Source organism: Conger conger, chromosome 3 (assembly GCF_963514075.1).
Source record: "Conger conger chromosome 3, fConCon1.1, whole genome shotgun sequence".
Classification (NCBI taxonomy): domain Eukaryota; kingdom Metazoa; phylum Chordata; class Actinopteri; order Anguilliformes; family Congridae; genus Conger; species Conger conger.
The window spans coordinates 21991123-22005452 of record NC_083762.1 but is presented as its reverse complement, the minus strand read 5'-3'; the positions used below and the strand labels follow the sequence as shown (position 1 = coordinate 22005452).

General features: G+C 40.0%; 2 protein-coding genes across 2 annotated transcripts in view; one reads left to right on the top strand and one right to left on the bottom strand.

Moving 5' to 3' along the window:
* The first annotated feature begins 275 nt into the window (after nt 1-275).
* On the top strand, nt 276-8985 carry LOC133124626 (SH2 domain-containing protein 1A-like). Its single transcript, XM_061235986.1, has 3 exons — nt 276-441; nt 5431-5494; nt 8337-8985. Exons 1-3 carry the CDS (start codon nt 305-307, stop codon nt 8484-8486), a joined length of 351 nt encoding a protein of 116 aa, XP_061091970.1. The 5' UTR covers nt 276-304; the 3' UTR covers nt 8487-8985.
* Nucleotides 8986-9727: 742 nt separating this feature from the next.
* LOC133124624 (teneurin-1-like) overlaps nt 9728-14330 on the bottom strand; it is a 217602-nt gene continuing 212999 nt past the window's right edge. The window contains exon 32 of the mRNA XM_061235984.1: nt 9728-14259. Within this exon, the coding sequence (XP_061091968.1) occupies nt 13504-14259 (756 nt within the window). The 3' untranslated portion in view covers nt 9728-13503. The remainder of the gene's footprint in view (nt 14260-14330) is intronic.

Here is a 14330-nt window from a genome sequence, read left to right as displayed (position 1 = left end):
ATGCCACACAGATGTTTCATACTGTCAAGGACAGTAATGATAAGAACAATAACAGGAAGCATTCACCACAAGTCTATTATTTATAATTTCATTAATTTCACTTTTTAGGTTCTAGCATCCATGCAAAAAAACCCCAAAAGGTTTGAATTGAGCGTGTTACTTTTGACAATGCCTTGCAAAAAGTATAATATTTTCTCATCATTTCCTGCCTCAAGCTTGCGTCATTTCCTACCACACGTCTGCATATATATTTGGCGTCTTTCTTGATGTTTTAGAAGCGCAAGTTGCTACGGGGAGCAGTGCGATGGACTTGGTGCCAGTGTACCACGGACCTATCAGCAAAGAGACCGGGGAGAGGCTTCTGGGAGAGGATGGTCGGGATGGCAGTTATCTGATACGAAACAGTGAATCCAAGCCTGGCGTTTACTGCTTGTGTGTTCTGTGAGTACCTGCGTGAATACTACCATCAAACAGTGCAGTACAGAATCAGAATCAGTGCAGAATCCAACATTCACCGGTCATGCAATGTCATCGGTGTGTTCAGCAAAAGAAATACAAAATAACCTATTTACAAAATGTACAACACCTTTTAAAGTTGAAAAACAGACGGGAATGGTAAGACCAATAGTTTAACTAAACCTTTTATTTACTGTAGGTGGCATTTTTGATTTATTGATTGATTGATTTATTAAATGATGGAAAAATTATCAGTAGAAAAACCTGGAGCCTTCAGGGTAGTGAGTTCAGATTAGAGCACAACTCTGTGGTCTGGCGTCAGTTGGTAATGTTTTCCCTGCCTCATTGTACCACCTTTAGTCAAGGTGCTTACAGTCTCCCAGTATCAGCTACCCCTGACCACTGCTCCAATCCAATGGCTGTGTGGCTTGCAGAGAAGGCTAGTCTGTGTGCTACTGTATCCTCTCTGGGGGCTGCAGAGTAAAGGGAAGGAAACCACATAAGCGTAGATATAGACATGCGATGGCATATTCTGTGTAAAATATAGAATGATGTAATATCCAATGCCTGATTTTGTAATTGCAAGCCATTAAGACTATCAGTTATATCTGTAGGCTAAAGAAAGAGGTCAATAAACAAATTATTAGCAATTCTGCGAACTGAGCAAATTGTATGGCCATTTTTCACAAATGAAATAATAACAATGTGGATAGAATCTAGGCCTCAGTGCCATTGTGTTTTTTTAATCATCAGACATGCATGTCATAATAAGTAATAACCACCATCATAATCATCATCATCATTATACAGTATAACTGTAATCTCATAATCTAAGCATCGACCTCATTTATTATTATCTCATGTGCTGTTACGTTTTAAAACTGATGTTTAAAGAGTTTCATTTCAACTTTAAAATTTGTATATTCATATATTCAAATATGCAAAATATTAATTTATTTCATATTTATAGTAATGTGCCATAATTGTGTGAAGTAATGATAATAATTTCAGAATCACCTTAAAATATCCAAAAGGTTCCAATTAAAAAATGTAATCAACAATTTCATATTTATAGTAATGTGCCATAATTGTGTGAAGTAATGATAATAATTTCAGAATCACCTTAAAATATCCAAAAGGTTCCAATTAAAAAATGTAATCAACAACAACAACAACAACAACAACAACAACAACAACAATATAAGCTTCAGAGCAGGACAAATACAAGGCTGTATTTGTCTCCAATACAACCTACTTTAGAAACTATAGAAACTGTTACTGCAAATCTATTATTTTCAATAATATCAGTAAGTATTGCCACAAATGTTTACTAAAGGATTGTAAATTTTATTATGATTATGATATTGATATTATTATTGTTAGTAGTAATAATTAGTAATACAAGCCTGGTCTAATGGCGGCACGGGTGGGGCAGTGGGTAGCACTGCCGCCTCACAGCAAGGAGGTCCTGGGTTCGAATCCCCGTCGGCCGGGGCCTCTCTGTGCGGAGTTTGCATGTTCTCCCCGTGTCTGCGTGGGTTTCCTCCGGGTACTCCGGTTTCCTCCCACAGTCCAAAGACATGCAGGTTAGGCCGATTGGAGAGTCTAAATTGCCCGTAGGCATGAGTGTGTGAGTGAATGGTGTGTGTGCCCTGCGATGGACTGGCGACCTGTCCAGGGTGTATTCCTGCCTTTCGCCCAATGTATGCTGGGATAGGCTCCAGCCCCCCTGCGACCCTGATCAGGATAAGCGGGTTCAGATAATGGATGGATGGATGGAAGCCTGGTCTAAATCTGGCACACAAAACCAAACAAAAAAAAGGAAGAAAACCTTCCAGTAGCCTAATGAAACACATGAACATTTGCTTCTTTATTTTACTGGCTGCAGCTATTTACTAAAACACATACTGTACTTTTTCAACATTATATCCCTGTGCATGTACTGAACTGATGTTTCCATTTTGCTACTTAGCGACAAGCCAGACCAGTGTCATGCCAGCCTAATGCCTACCAATGCAATTATTTCAGGGTAGCTGCTGCAATTTGATCAAAATAATGTTTCTGTTGATTTTGCAAATAGATTCATTAATCTGACGATAGTTCTTAAATGTGTATGACTGTTTTGATTTTTGTCCTTTGTCGGTGTGTGTTATTGCCAGTTGGCCTATATGTCTGGTCAACTCACAGTTGCTTGAGGGACATTCATTAAGTGGTCAACATTTTACTGTATTGTTACTGTACTGTAGTGATAAAAACAGATGCCTGCTGGTAGCCTTGGTCGCCTTTTGGCACATGATTATAATAAAGACGTTCTTACAAAATTAACTCTCCATAGAACTTCACAATATATGACATTAACAATGGTCTTTGGGTTGTTGGGTAGGACGTCACCCAGTGTGTGTGTGTGTGTGTGTGTATGGGCTGGTAGTAGTAGTAGTAGTAGTAGTAGCAACAGCAGCAGCAGCAGCAGTAGTGAACGCTATGAAATTATTTTTCCTAGTAGAAATATTAAATCAGTGTGACCTTCTGCATGACCCAGTGAATGGCATTACTTTAGTAGATACTCCTATCCAGTGTAACTTACAATGGTGGTAACTCAGAGGTGCATTCACATGATTTATAATGCATGTGCTAATACCAGCATTCACAGACCAGTGGGTATACACTGAAAATGTAATATCATTAAAACATATTTATACATTTACAGTGTGCAAAAGTCTTAGGCACACGTAAAAGAAGATGCTTTCAAAAATAATGAGAATGATGTTTCAAAATGTAGAAAAATTACTATAAAGACAGTAAACAGTTAAAAACAAAATCAAACCAATATTCATTGTGACCACCCTTCACCTTTAAAAGGATTTCTACTGTTCTTCAGCTGGGATGTTATTCCAAACATATTGAAGTACTTTTCACAGTTCTTCTGCAGACTTTGGCTGTCTCGCTTGCTTCTGGCTCACCAGGTCATCCCAAATAGCCTCCATCAAGTTTATATTTATATTACAGCTTTTATTTGATGGCAAAAATATATCCACCTTTTGCCATTTCAGGTTTTTACAACAACAAAAACAGAAAGAAAAGTAGAATTACAGTACAGTAATCAATACAATATGTTACTGTAAACTCACAGAACCAAAAATAATGACATAGTATTGTAAGGGATTGTAAGGAATGGGGAGTATGGTCCCGCCTTCTGTTTGGGTCTGGCCGCATCACAAGCAATGTCATCCCTGGCTAGGCAACAAGGAAAATATGGCCCCCCAAAATAGCACCTGCCTAGGTCACATACTGCTGTGTCTGAATGTATCTATGCAGTGCAAAAAGGACACAATCTACTGCCATTACTGTATTGGAGTATAATATAGTGACACTTACTTGCGCATAGCGAAGCTGTTTGACTCTAACGCAGTTTTTCTGAAATTGAACTCCGTAAAGCTGTTTTATTTGTAAGTTGGTGTTGATGCAATACGCGGCAGACTGTCGATATACTGACATGGTTCATAGTATGGAATGTTGTGTGATCTGCGATGATTTGCTCTCGCAGTTCCTGTTAATTTGTGAAAAGACGTTGCCTTCCACCCTCAGGAGGTCGTAACACAGAAACATCCATCCATCCATCCATTATCTGAACCCGCTTATCCTGAACAGGGTCGCTGGAGCCTATCCCAGCATACATTGGGCGAAAGGCAGGAATACACCCTGGACAGGTCGCCAGTCCATCGCAGGGCACACACACCATTCATTCATACACTCATACCTACGGGCAATTTAAACTCTCCAATCAGCCTAACCTGCATGTCTTTGGACTGTGGGAGGAAACCGGAGTACCCGGAGGATACCCACACGAACACGGGGAGAACATGCAAACTCCGCACAGAGAGGCCCCGGCCGACGGGGATTCAAACCCAGGACCTCCTTGCTGTGAGGCGGCAGTGCTACCCACTGCACCATCCGTGCCGCCTAACACAGAAACATCAAAACTGTATTACATGTACTTCACAGCACTATACCTATTTTTCTGTTCACTGAGGAGCACAGACCTAATATTGTAGGACTACATTGTATTGTACGGTGATGCTAAATGATGTGCAGCAATTACATAGGTACAGACTCTCTGCCCCGCCTCCCTCATCATTATTTATGACATGGTCCACCAAAGTGGCCCTAATATTGTCCGAAATACATCTCCATCTATTGCCTGGTCCCCTTCTCTGTTCTTGTCTTTGTCCTCCTCCTACTCCTTTCTCTCTTCCTCTACCTCTTCCTCTTCCCCTGCCCCTTGCTCTCACTGCCTCCATGTTTGCAAAGTCCTCACAAAAGAGGTTACCTTACTTGAGGTCTATTTGTAGTGCTAAGGCTCAAACTGATTGGTGTTCAATTAGTGCATACATGTTTTCATGTGTGTGTGTAGGTGTGCCAAGTTCAGGTGTGTTTTCCCAATGATTGCAAGAGATTTCATTGATGAACGAAGTGTCTAATGTAAGAAACAATGTGTAGTGTTTTACAAGTTTGTTACAGAATTGCAAACAAAGTGCAAAGCAGAAAATGTGTTTGTAATTTTGGTGCCTTTGTTTAAGGCATGGTTACAAAAGTTAAGGTTTTGATGCTTTTGTCTAAGCATTGAATTTTAGTGTTTAAACAATTGGTAAAAAACTGTAATATGTTACTTTATTAAATTAAATACATTGATTTCTCTGTAACATTTTATTTAATGGAAAATCTCAAATGTGCTCTTTTCTTCTGTCATACTAATGCAAAAACAGTAGATGCAAGACCAAATTTATATTTAAAAAATCTAGGGTTCCTAAGGCTTTTGCTACTATTTTTTTATATACTATTTTTCTTCAGATATGGAAGAACTTAAGCAATGAGTAGTTTTCATGCAGGAAACTCATGCACTTATAAACCAAGGATTCATTCATAAAACATTCTGCTTTCATATGGGTGATGTACTGTATGTGTTTGCTTGGACAGGTGCAAAGGCTTAGTGTACACCTATAGGCTACATCAAGGTGAGGATGGATCATGGACTGCAGACGTGAGTTATCAAAATTTCCCTTGTTATTTTTCCTTTAAGTATGGCTACAACCATCATATTTTTAAATCACAATTTCAAATAATGGAACGTATTTGAATGGATATTTACCAAACTGCAAGGGAAACATATTTCAGGTCTCCTGAGTGAAATAGTTTTCAGAAGTCGATAGGTCTTAAAAAATATTGGTAAAATAAAGGTTAAACAAAACAAAAATATGTAAAACCACTGTGGACTAGATCAAACACACTAAGCCAGGTTTAGGAGCATATGCAATTTGTTTCATGTTCAATCAGAACAGACAAAGCTCTTTAAGAAAAAGAAAACAAAGAAACAGGATACCGGAAAATTGTGAAACCAGGGTTGAAGACAGGAGCTTGTTTAAAAGAATAAGTGAACTTACCCTTTGCAAAGAATCTGTTTCCGTACCTCAGCAAGCATTTGGTGGTATTTTCACGTGTTGAATGAAGGTTAAGGCAAAGTCTTTAACAGATGTCATACATACAGGGCTAGGGTATAATGGCTAACCGCATGCTTCATGAAGATACCAGGCACACCAGACAATAAACAGAGCTGGCTTGAAGATTTTGATGGCCCTAAACAAGGCTTGGGATGAACCATCAACTGGGTTGTCAGGTTGGGGTTTGTGTGTGTGTGTGTGTGTGTGTGTCTATGTGTGTATGTGCGTGTGTGTGTGTGTGTGTTTGTTCCTGTTTGTGCGCATGTGTGTGCGAGCGTGTGTGTGTGTGTCTATGTGTGTATGTGCGTGTGTGTGTGTGTTTGTGCGTGTTTGTGCGCGTGTGTGCGCGAGCGTGTGTGTGTGTGTGCGTGTGTGTGTGCGTGTGTGCTTGCATGTGTCTGTGCGCGCGCGTGTGTGTGTGTGCGTGTGCGTGCGTGTGTGTGTGTGCATGTGTGTGGTGGGGGCGGATAAGTTGATAAATAAAGCAATAAGTTGCTTTATTCAGACAATGTTCCCTTTGGCTTCTGGTGCAGCAAAGATGCTTTTTATTCCATGCAGTGAACCATACTCAGAACCTTTTCTTTTCTGACACTGAATACAAAAATAAAAAAGATGCCACAAATCAAGGACTGCGGACCAATAATAACTAAAATGCTGATATATTGTATGTTTTCCAGCCTTATAGGGCATTGCTAAGACACCTCTTGCCAAGTTAACTCTGCAGGAACAAAATGGAAAGCCAATTGGAAAGCTACAGTATAATAATACAGTATAATAATAATAATAATAGTAATAATAATAATAATATAATAATTATTATTATTACTATTATTATTACTCTTATTATTATTATTACTCTTATTATTACTATTATTATTATTATTATTATTATTATCATTATTGTTACTACAACTGCTCCTGCTACAAGGGACCTGTTCCACAAAGCAGATTACTGAGTTATCTGGATAACTGCACAGAGTAAAACTCCGACCCCTCTGAAATTTGGGAGATGGACTGCAGTAAAAAGAGCAGCTCCAGGTTTTACTTTGTGCAGTTATCTGGCTAACTAAAGGATGGAAGGATGGATCTTGAGGTAAAAGTCTATTTTCCAATTCCTTTGATACTGAGAATCCCGTGTCGCAAAAGAGAATATATCTAAAAATGGTCTGACCAATGACGCAGAACCAGGAGTGTCAATCATTTAATGAAAACATGAAAACGTCTTTTTATTGTTTAGAACCACATATTTCCAATCAGCGTAACTCAATAAAGCCAGCAACATGGAATTCTGAAAATATGGTGCAAGATTAATTAATCCAAAGTGTTTCATTTGAATTGCATATGCTCAAAACAGTCTAAGTGCTTTTGTTCATTTTTAATTTACCTGTGTGACATTATGATTTTCCACATATGGTTTTGGTGTTGGTTTCTGTAGACAGAATTATTTTGAGTCATAATAAGCCATAATAATAATGTAATAATGTCAACTTGCATATAACATGCATCAATGAACCAACAATAGGCTAAATTGTAAACTTGTCAAATACCCAAATCAGAAACAAATCCAAATCCATTGGCAAAGCAACTCGCACTCTTGTGAATGAACACCAATGATAAGCGAAAGTCAAAGTTACCTCATTTTTCTTCCATCAAACAGCGACCACGTTTGTGAAACGGTTAAACTAGTGTTCAAATGACTCTTATATGGCGTGCTGAGTCACAAGCGAGTAAAAAAGTGTCACAACCATACCTGGTCTCCCCTATGCATCTGGCACATGCACAGATAGACACAAACAGGTGCTGCAGCATATACCCCCCTGTAGCCAAAGGCCGTTGTGGTTGCAGCGAGGTGCCCATTGCAGTCGGAATATCTCGCTTCTCCCCCACCACTCCCCTGCTGTGACCACAAAGTTAACCAGCCACCCACCCCCCGTCTGGTCCCCAAACACAACCGACCCCTATCTGCAGTCACACGCTTTGCTATAACACCCGCCCACCAAACACCCCCCACCCCATGGAAAATGCGCCACCGAGCATGTCCAGGCATCAGCATCCATTTTGTGCCCATCTACATGACACAAACAGCTCAGCACAGGTTTACAGTATCAGCTTCATATGGGATTAAATACGGATGAAATAAATATGAGTGAGATTAGCTCAGGAGGTAAGAGCGGTTGTCTGGCAGTCGGGAGGTTGCCGGTTCCCTTGCTCCGGATGTGTCAAAGTGTCCATGAGCAAGACACCCAGCTGGTTCGTGCCTTGCCTTTAGTATGTGTGAATGTGAGGCATTAATGGTAAAGCTTTGGATAAAAGCGCTGTATAAATGCAATCCATTTGGCACACTCTGATATGACTCAGCTCCTGAATGTGCGCTTCTCATTGCAGACCTCCCCCGGTGTTGAAAAGCGTTTTTTCCGGAAAATCCGGAACTTGATCTCAGCCTTCCAGAAGCCAGCCCAGGGCATCGCCATGCCCCTCCTTTACCCAATCACTGTGCAGAACAACTACGCCAGGAAACAGGATGGCTTGATTTAGCGTAAATAATGATCCAGTCATTTCTATACGTTCTATACCATGATTGAATATAGGCTTTTTTTTGTGGTTGATGACTGACATACCCATATAAGAATATAATTGGCTATAACAGAACTCTGTGAGAAATGTTATATCATAAGTAATTTATCTTAAAGGGAGAAAAAAATATCTTGTTTATTTTTTATAAAAAAATTACTCATATTTATCACTCGAGTATTTAAAAAAACATATAAACCAAACATATTCTGCTATTTTACAATTGTATTTTTATTTTTGTTTTACGAGTTTATGAAATAAAAATAAAATGTCTAAAATCCAGTTCATCAAGTGAAAATGTAAACATTCTGTTAAATTAGTCCAATTTAACTCCAATTTCAAATTTATGAATATTATACTATATTCTTTGAAGTTGTTTCTGGAATTAGAGCTTACTCAAAGCCTGTGTTTTTCCTCCTTCATGGCAAATATAAATACTGTAAAATAAATGTTTGTCCTTAAACATCTATTTTCAGGTCATTTCTATTGTATCATATAATGTTTTACCAGCTTTCATAACATCTTCCCCAGCATCTTAATGTTGTGTGGCTCAGGAAGAAATGCTTTGAATCTTAACACAATGATTCTGTGCTCAGAGCTTCAAAGCCCTTAGACGGCTTTGAGAATCCTGCGTTCAAGACTTTACTTTTCATAAACTCACAAATGAGTGTAAAAGAGGCAAATGAGCAGAAGGTCGGCAGGAAACTAAAGAAAACAGAAATACATTATATTTTCAGCTTATGGAACAATCTTGTCACCAACTGCAACTCAAAAACCATTCAGGAGAGATACTGGCATAGTAGATGAATATGTCCACAGTAATCTGCATGAATGTAAATTGAAGAAGACAATAGGGTAAGATAAAAAAAAAAAGATAATCAACATATACGTTCACATAAATAAATCCAACCACACGCCCACATATACTGACGCACAGAAAAACCTTCTACCACACATGCACGCTTCAGTCGGGAGAGTGATTTTTATCTTTCTTCTTTCAAATGTGATCACATTACTCCCAGAATGGTATGTTCCTCTTGTTCCTTCTGTTTTGACTGTTGTTCTCTTTTCTGACAAAATAATCCTACATTAATGATACTCTATTAGTATATTTCATACATAAAAAAGGGTGATATGCCCAGCTGCATATGCAGATGCCACAGAGAAACAGAGCAAAGAGAATAATGACAAAAACACAGATGGGCTGAATTTGCACATTTATTTTCTCAAAAGTTTAAAGTTCAAAGTACTTTCTCTTACTGAAATCTGACACGCCATATATTAGTTTTGTTTTTATGTATATCTATATACAGCCGGTTGATTTGGAGCAGACCTGGCCCTCTGGACCAAAACCTCAAGCAGGAAATGCAGACTGCACTCAGCTGACAGGCAGGGACCGGATGATCACCTCGTTGCCTAGCAACTGTGCCTTCAATATGCTTTCTCTCTCTGTTACCAGGAGACCGAATCAATCTTAACATATGGGGAAAGAAATTATTCTGAAAGAAAGAACTTGAGCTTCATTTAGGATTACACTGCGTTTGCAGAACACTTCCAGCAAGCAAGCTCCTCATGACAATTTACATGACAACACGCATGGTTAGCAACACTTCTCAGTAACCTCTAAGGATATATGTGCATTGAGCTTAGCTCTGTCACATACAATCTGGAACAATGGTACAAAATTCACAAATAAATAAATAAATTGACATGGTGATTAACAGCTGACCAACATTACTTGTTAAGAAAACAGCAAACAGGCCTAGCCTTCGTCACAGTGTTATCTGTGTTGCATGAATCCAAATGGCAGAGAGAGAGATGTTCAAACTGAGACTAGAATTTGTGTTTATACATTTAAATACGTAAACCAATATGGCAATACAAAATAAATAATACATAACATGAAATGTAGAATCATGAAATATCATATATGCAGGTACCAGCAGTACAGGGCTGAGCACATTAAAGCAAGGGACATTTCAGCTGTGAGACAGGAATGAGATAGCAGGGTAAGGAAATGTCTTATTCCTGGAGTACCAGATCAGTCACGGTTTTTTCTTCATCCAAAATTATAATGTAAGAACTGGATTAATTATTAGGCTTTCAGAGCCCCTGCTGACCACACCAAACTATTGTGATCAAACTCAGATGCAAGAAAAACTATAAACATCAGTGGCACCCCAGGACCAGTGTTGCCTACCCCTGAAATATACAGTTGAGCAATGATGGCTCTCTCTCTCTCTCTCTCTCTCTCTCTCTCTCACACACACCCAAACACACACACACACATACACACGCAGACACACACATGAATGCAGAGATGATGGCTGTACAGGAGCCTATAGAACCATACCCTAACCTGATGTTCTACGACAGGTAAAGCACAGTCTTAAGCCCAGCTTTTTCAAGTATGCAATCCTGCTGCAATCAACCAGCGTTTTCGGCCCGTGTCTCAAGTCAAATCAGAAACCAGGCATGATATTCCTGCAGGAGAGATGGATCTCTGCACATAAGCTAAAAATAAATACATACATAAATGAATCAATAAATAACTAAAATATGTTTCAGTAGAAAACAAAAACACAGCTTATGGAATTAATGTCAATTGAGAGAATTTATGGAACAATTAAATTGAGTGAAAATGACATTAGGTGCTATGGACAGGGAAAGAATGGCATGTGAGCAGGTTATCCATCTGGACTTAGTTATCTCTGACACTGCTAAGTGATTGTAAGAGTAATTTATCCACCGACTCTCCTCTGTGGTCCGTGCTCCACCGTATGGGAAGTCCCGGCAGAGACGTGAGAGGGAAACAGTCTGAGAAGACGTTTTCCCTAGGTGCTTGGGCCAGCTGTGCTCGTTCTCCCGACTGACAGATTCAACTCCCGTGGGCCTTGGGATTAGCTGCCTTCTGCCTTTACTTCCTCTAGCAACTCCACTTCTTTACTATTTAAATACAGCATTTTAAAAATGAATTACTTAAACCAATGATGACTGAAGATACTATATGTGCGATATGTTTAAATACTTTGCTGCAGTGCATTTTGGGAAACGTTGGCATAACTGTTACAGAGCAACTTAACCGATTGGACAAATTAAATTTGGGTAATTGGTTGGAACAAAAAGCAGAATTGACCTCTGCCCTCCAAGAATTGAGTTTGACAACCGTACTATAAACCCAGTGATTAAGATTCCAAACACACAAGGAGAACAAGCCCATCCTCGAAAATCGAGGCTACAGAAATTCCACGACTGATGTCCTGACCTTGCTGTCTTTCATGGATGGCGATTAACCACATTATTCCTTAATACGATTCATAAAAGGAAGTCATTTTGGCTAACGTTAGCTAGCTGCAACCTGCAGGAAACATAAATCTCGAACACTTTGATTTCATCATTGATAAAGGCAACAGAACAAATCAGTCAACACACACATCCCAGATGATTGGGCCCACAACCAGACAGCGAATTATGAGGAAGACAGGGAAGAGGTACTGGGGGGAGTCAGAATTGATCGCAGACCAAGGGAGTGGTGGTAATGTTTGCAGCGATCACAGACAAAATGGCGCAAAAACAATAGCACTGTAAAAGCATCTGAAAGGTAACGCTATATTATAAAATATAAGTATATAGGTATTCATTTATATTTGTCATTTAGAATTTATTATAACATAATAAGGGATAGCATCTCTGCCTGGGATGAAAATTCATCAAACAGGGTGGACGATGTGAGCAGTGGCAGGGAATATCCCCTCCTGTCAATTCACACCCGGCGCATAACTGAAACGGCTACCGGATAGTTTAGTGCTGAGTCATGTAGCTGAAGATGATATACGAATACTCATTTCTTTATGAGATGATTCAAAACATATGTTTCACAGTTTTTGATCATCTACAAACACGTTGTTAAAACCTGCAAAATTTTCCCGTAACAATTCCAGATTTTGGCAAAGCGCTTTGAGCAGGTTGTCGGTGGTTTGGAACAAAGACTGTTCTTTTTTCTTCTAATCCACACTTCAAAGCTTTAAAAAAATCATAAAAAATAAACAAAAAAGGCACAAGCTTCACCCAAATTATGCATTATATATGAATAATGCACATAATACTAATCTGCACTGTAACATGTTAGATAATCCATAGAAAAGTAAACTCTATATAGAGATTTTCTGCTTGAATATTTTTACATCACTTGTTTAACTCTGCAAAAACATAACTGCATCTATTGATTAACAATATTGACACTTAATGGGTGACAACATAATATCAATTTGCTGCTTTTTATGAACTTTCTATTTACAATTTACAATTTTGAATGTGTACAAGTCCATGTACGCACTCAAATAATTTTTTTACTCAAATTATGTGTTAATAATTGTCAAATATGTGTGTGAAAGAAAAATGAAGGCTTTTTTGGGATTATAAGAATTAGATAAAGAATTATAAAAGAATGGCATCAAGTTGAATTGACAAGGCCTCTTCTTCATGAGCCAGCACATATAGTTAATTGTTATGAATGTGCAGTGTATAAGCTCAAACAACAGCTCAAGGGCCTCCTTTAAAAACATTTGATGTAAATAGAATACTGATATTCAAATACTGTATTTTGTTTTAGATTCTATATGTCAGTTACTGTGCCATTCCGAAATTATTGTATACTATACACCAATGGGAAGGGGCATTCCCAATGTAGAAAAGCTAAGCCACTCCAAAACAAAACCGCTTAGCAATAGAAAATGAAGCACAAGCCTGACAGCATCCATACTATGAAAAAAAGAAACCCCATAGAGAACGATAATAAAATACCATCATTTGTCACAATTAAAGGCAGGTGGAAGTTAATTCTCCAGTTTTTCTTATCTTTTTTAAATATATATTTACAGAGTTATCATTCTAGAAAAAACAGTACAACAAATCATCCAAGGTCTAAAAACAGGCAGTCTTTGGTGAAGGAGAGATGGAGTGGAGTAGACACTTTCCACTGTTACCTCCTTCCTATTTCATTCTGTCTCATAAAGTGAATGTTGTTGGCACTATCGGAAAGTTCCAGGTACTGCTCGACGGACAGGACAAAGTAGCCGTCGTAGCCGGGCACCCTCCCCGTGGCGAGCAGCTGCTGCCTCTCGCCCTCGGTCCACGCCCGCACGCCCTCCTCGCCCTCACGTAGCCTCTTCTGCTCGCGAGTCCAGGCCTGCTCCACGGACCGCTGGCGCGCCATCTCCAGGACGTGCTCCCTCTCCTCCTCCACCGTGGCCCCATAGCGGACGTTAAAGCACAGGGCGCCCCTCTGCAGCTGGATGTCGGCGAAGCGCCTAGTCCTCCCGTTCACCACCGAGGTCATCTGCGACACGGTCACGTTGACCCCGCTCTCCAGCACGCTGCCGCCGCCCGTTCCCCCCATGGCGCTCAGGTCTCCCTCCAGAGGGCCCAGCTTGATGAAGTAGTGCGTGTCGCGGCCGTCCACGGTGAAGTGCAGCCCGCTCAGGTACACGGCGTTGTTGAGGATGGTGGCCACCCGCCGGCTGTCCTCGCTGGCCACCCCGATGATGTCGGCGGTGGCCAGGTCTTCCACCACGGCGAACCTGACGCCCTTCCCGAACAGCGAGGGGAAGGCGGAGAAGCGCGGCCCTCGGCCCGAGTATCGACCGATGGAGCCGCTGGCCCGAGTCATGGGCAGACGGTCCAGAGAAATGAATGTGCTCAGGTGCTTCTGCAGCTCACACTGGATACCCAAAACCACCTAAATAGAGAGAAGGAAGCTTTGTGGCCCCGGCAGCGCAATATATTTGATAACCATTGTTTACAAAACCG

What these genes read in the sequence shown, in the direction of transcription:
- LOC133124626 (XM_061235986.1), top strand. Translation starts at nt 305, where the DNA reads ATGGACTTGGTGCCAGTGTACCACGGACCTATCAGCAAAGAGACCGGG. An exon ending in GTTTACTGCTTGTGTGTTCT is followed by an intron (nt 442 to 5,430) that starts GTGAGTACCTGC and finishes TTGCTTGGACAG; the next exon opens with GTGCAAAGGCTTAGTGTACA. An exon ending in ATGGATCATGGACTGCAGAC is followed by an intron (nt 5,495 to 8,336) that starts GTGAGTTATCAA and finishes TTCTCATTGCAG; the next exon opens with ACCTCCCCCGGTGTTGAAAA.